The 4,468-nt window shown below is 37.8% G+C and overlaps 1 protein-coding gene across 1 annotated transcript; it reads left to right on the top strand.

The window, feature by feature from the left end:
• On the top strand, positions 434 to 4,468 carry LOC105158085. The gene is made up of 4 exons (XM_011074714.2): positions 434 to 1,005; positions 1,473 to 1,904; positions 2,323 to 2,623; positions 3,788 to 4,468. The coding sequence occupies exons 1-4, from the start codon at positions 622 to 624 to the stop codon at positions 3,928 to 3,930; spliced, it is 1,260 nt and encodes a 419-aa protein (XP_011073016.1). The 5' UTR covers positions 434 to 621; the 3' UTR covers positions 3,931 to 4,468.

Below are 4,468 nucleotides of genomic sequence, written 5' to 3'. Positions count from 1 at the left end.
AAATTCGATAAATTTTGACTAACGAAAAGACATTATTTATTAGACAAAATAGAAGCAAATTTTAAAAGTGCTAGATATAATTTTTTAAACTACAAAAAGAAATTATATAAAAGAGGGAAAGAAGAAGCAAAGGTGTCGGAGGGAGGGTTGAGAAAGGGTACGCCCGCATTTCTGGGAAAGTTGACAGAGAACTTGTGGAATGCCTCGGACTCATTACAATTAAAAACTTTAGGCCACGTGTTGCAGCTTGTCCTAAATGCAATTGCTCTCTAATAATTCAATCAAATAATAATAATAATAATAAAATAATTAGCATAATTTTTATACGTATAATATATATATATATATTAAATAAAAATTTAAAATAAAAAATTTAATACAGAAGCCGCGTGGCTTTAAAATCTGGTATGCCAAACGGTCCCTAACTTGGACTCTCCACCGGTATTCCCCCACTCCACTTTTGACTTGTCGATCTCCAACGACACGTACATTAAAAATTCTCTCTCTCTACATTCTTCCTTTCTTTTCCTCAATTTTACTCTTTTCTCTGTACACACTCTCTCATACATACTTCCTACTTCATCGGACATTGTACATCGCGCATAACTCACTTGTACTTCTATGGCGTCGCATCAGCTCCCGCTCGCCGGCGACTCCGACCCGGAGCTGGAGCAATCCTTGTCGACTCTGGAAAGCTTCCTTGGACTCCTCGGTTACTGCCAGCACACTTTCATCCGGGCTACACTCTCCTGGCTGGCCTTCTTCCTACTTGCCGTCGCGCTGCCCCTCTTCGCCCTCGAGTTCTCTAGGTGCCCTGGCTGCGAGAAGTTCGAGATCGAGACTTTCGAGCTTGAAATCCTCGTCGCGCGGGCCGTAGTGGCCGCAGTTTCTCTTCTCTGCTTGTCGCGGAATCTGCGCAAGTATGGTATCCGGAAGGCGCTCTTCGTTGATAGATGCCACGGTCACATGACGCAGTTCCGCAAGCAATATATTCAGAAGATTCGAGTAAGAGTTTTTAAGATGCGAACAGTACTATTAGTTTAGGTGAAGAATCATTTGCATCTGTTGTGCCCAGTACACGTAAATGGCTTACTTTTTGTCGTACAAATTCGCGTCAAATTTCCCTTTTTTTTTTTTTGGTTCTTTTCGAGCTTAATATAATTACTTATTCCGGGCAGTTAGTATTATTTGGTGATTATTGCAAGGAACTGATATTGTATTATTGTGCCTCGTGATGAACTAATAAGTAGCATGTTGAATACTTGTCACAGAACCTATGATCTTGTTGTTAAAAGTAGAGAGAAAGAAAGATTTGTTTCTTCTAAGTTTTTCAGTGATCTTTTTCATGAATGCTGGTCTAGAATTTTGACTGCGGTTTTATTTGGTTGAGAGGATGATAGCCAATATGGATGCCATGTTTCACAGATGATAATCTTGGAATGTTAGTTTAATTCATCCTCGATGTTGTTCAGGTCTTTTACTGCTTGCTGGCTTCATGGTTTGGGATTTGCTTTCTATTGAAGGCGGCACGGGAGGTTACTCGTTTGATGTATCTGCATCAGGGTTCTTGGTGGTTGTCTGTCATCTTGTTTTTTGCTTGTCTTTTATCTTGGTCATATACAACACTGGTCTTTCTATCTGGATGTGCTTTATTCAATTTGGTTGGAAATCTGCAAATAATACACTTCGAGAATTATGGGAAAGTTCTGGAGCGAGATTTGGACGTCTCAGTTTACATTGAGGAGCACATGAATCTGACCTATGACTTATCAAAGATAAGTCACAGGTTCCGTATCTTTCTTCTTCTGGAGTTCTTAATCGTTACAGTTACTCAAATTATGACATTATTGCAGACAACAGAGAATCAGAGTATCATCAATTTCATAAATGGAGGTGATTTTGCAGTAAGTACCCCATTACTTTGACAGAATATCATGACACTGTAATAGGTAACTGAAATCATGCTAATGTTAATTCGATCACATTATTTAAATTTCTGGACTTAATGAGGTTTCTGTATAAGTGTTTGGCAAAGGAATGGCTGGCCATCAATAGATTTCTAGTAGTATGCAGATTTTCAAAGTAATTTTGATTTCCATACATATATCGGATATGTATATCACCGTTTTAGGGGCCATCCAAATGTCAATATCTTAGTGCTTAGCCGGTCCCTGTTTGTCTGCATGAATGAAGGCAATATATAAGCTGATCATATAAGCTCGGCATTATATAAGCTGATCATATAAGCACGGCATTTTTCCAGTCATTGTACTTCAATAAGAAATATGACTCATTGATTTTCTAACTTACTACTATGTGCAGGTGCTATCTATTGTTCAATTAGTTGGAATTGTTCTCTGTCTGAGTGCAGCAGCAAAGATATCACACAGAGCCCAGAGTCTTGGTTCAATAGCTAGCAGATGGCATGCATTGGTTACTTGCAATTCTAATGATGCTTCGGGATCTGGCCTTATAGACAATGGTGGAAATGCTGAATTCTGTCCTCGCCCATTATCCGTAAATTATTCAGAAAGTGATTTGGAGTCATCTGATTACATGCCCTTGCCCACATATGCACAAGTTACCTCTACTACATCATCATATCACAGGAGGCAAGCCTTTGGTATGAACATTATCTTATAAGTTTCTAAACTGCATGATTTAAAGTTTCTTCTCGTGGCCAAGTCTCAGTCTCAAGCAACCATGACACTCATATATACTTCGATATATAAGCCCTAACTTCCAGCTATTATGGTTTTCCTCACATGAATGGGTTAGCTATTTACCCATTCAACCTCATAATGAGGAGTATTTAACATGAAATATTTTAGAAGAGTCATCGCCCACCATAAGATTATTCTAGAAAGAGTACATCTTCAAAATTTCTGGCATTGTGGTACTGGAAATTGGTTGTATGCTACTGCATATTTAGAGTAAAATGACGAGCAGATAATAGATTTTGCTACCTAAATCTATTCCTCTGGTGTTTCATATTTCAGTTGTAATTTCATTCAAGCATGTTATAAACTTGCTGCACTTTAGCCCATAGGTACTGTGCATGCTATATTAAACAGAGAGTCATGATTATCATGTCACAGGCATATTCAAACTGTCTTTGACAGTTGGTTTTTTCCATCCAAGTCTTTGGGATCATGAGCATATGGCAAACATTTGGGTGTATTTCCATGTCTAAGTTTGATCACTTCAGATTCTGTGTATGTGTACTGTCATAAAAAAGGGTTCTTGATTAGTGTTTTGATGAAATTCCTGGAAGTTCTATATTCTTTTCCTTGTGAACTATGGTTACAGTATCAACTGCTTGTTTTGGGGAGTACATATCACTGATTCGAACTATTAGATGGGCTTCTTTTGTTGGCTAGTGTATTAGCAAAGTCAAAGTAAGATAAGTGATTTGAGTGATCATAACTTAAACATTGGTGGCAGTATGTTTCATTTAGAGAAAAGGAAATTTGGGGCTTTAAATATTTCAACTTCTTAGAGTTGATACTAATGTTCTAAGCTTAAGTGATTTGTTTTTGCTTTTCTTATATCTTGTTCTGTTCTCCACTCTTGACAAGGAATGATCTAGATGCAACAAAAGAAGTTAGATAAATTAGTTGCATTATTTCATGTGTTATCATGCTGCTCATCAAGTCTCTTCCTTATCTAATTATTGCTCATGATAATAATTTTCTGTCCCAGATCACGTCTTGCCAAATTTACTTTTGTTCGTTTCCATTATAAAATTTTAATCAGATGCCTCACACTGCGCCACTTCCTTTTGCAGTAACATATGTGCAGTCCAACACTGGTGGATTCACCATCTTCGGATGGGTTGTTGATCGGATGCTCATTAACACAATCTTCTTTATTGAGCTCTCCCTGGTTTTCTTTGTTCTCGGGAAGACCATTACCATCACCGTCAAATAACTTCCATGGACACTTTCAATATCTGTGTGCAGCAGAATTTCTGTCTCATCATCCTTTAACACCCCTTTTCCTGTAGGGTGGCTAAAATGCATATCCTACCATCGTTATATTGTGTTTTTTATTTAATGTCATAGCTAATAGTTTAAATTACTCTATTTAACATCTTGAAGAATAACTTATATCAGAAGTATTAGCCATATACTCTTTTTGCTGCTCGGATTGAGCCTGTTTGGCCTGGTTACAAATCAGAGGTAGGATACTCCACGATTCGCAGATTTGCTGGAAGTGCGAATAAGTTTTGTTTTCATGGATTAGTGATGCAGCTTGGTTACATCGATTGAAATGCCCTCAAAATGACAATGCTGGACCAATTCTTACGGCCTCAACTGTAAGATCTCTATTATAGCATTTTGACCAGACTTCTGCTGTTTGTATGTTTGTAAACGGTGCCTCCGATACATACCAGAGGTGCAACACTCAGTGTAATGCTATAGATGTTTTTGGTAATTATTTATTCATTTCTGCCCTCCCTCTTTCA

Source organism: Sesamum indicum, linkage group LG3 (genome assembly GCF_000512975.1).
Source record: "Sesamum indicum cultivar Zhongzhi No. 13 linkage group LG3, S_indicum_v1.0, whole genome shotgun sequence".
Lineage (NCBI taxonomy): Eukaryota > Viridiplantae > Streptophyta > Magnoliopsida > Lamiales > Pedaliaceae > Sesamum > Sesamum indicum.
Note: the sequence above shows the minus strand (reverse complement) of the source record. Positions and strands in the feature narration are given on the sequence as shown.

Excerpts from the sequence above, each read along its gene's own strand:
- LOC105158085 (XM_011074714.2), top strand. The coding sequence starts at position 622 with ATGGCGTCGCATCAGCTCCCGCTCGCCGGCGACTCCGACCCGGAGCTG. Across the intron at positions 1,905-2,322 it reads TAAATGGAGGTGATTTTGCA|GTGCTATCTATTGTTCAATT; the intron begins GTAAGTACCCCA and ends TACTATGTGCAG. Across the intron at positions 2,624-3,787 it reads TCACAGGAGGCAAGCCTTTG|TAACATATGTGCAGTCCAAC; the intron begins GTATGAACATTA and ends TTCCTTTTGCAG.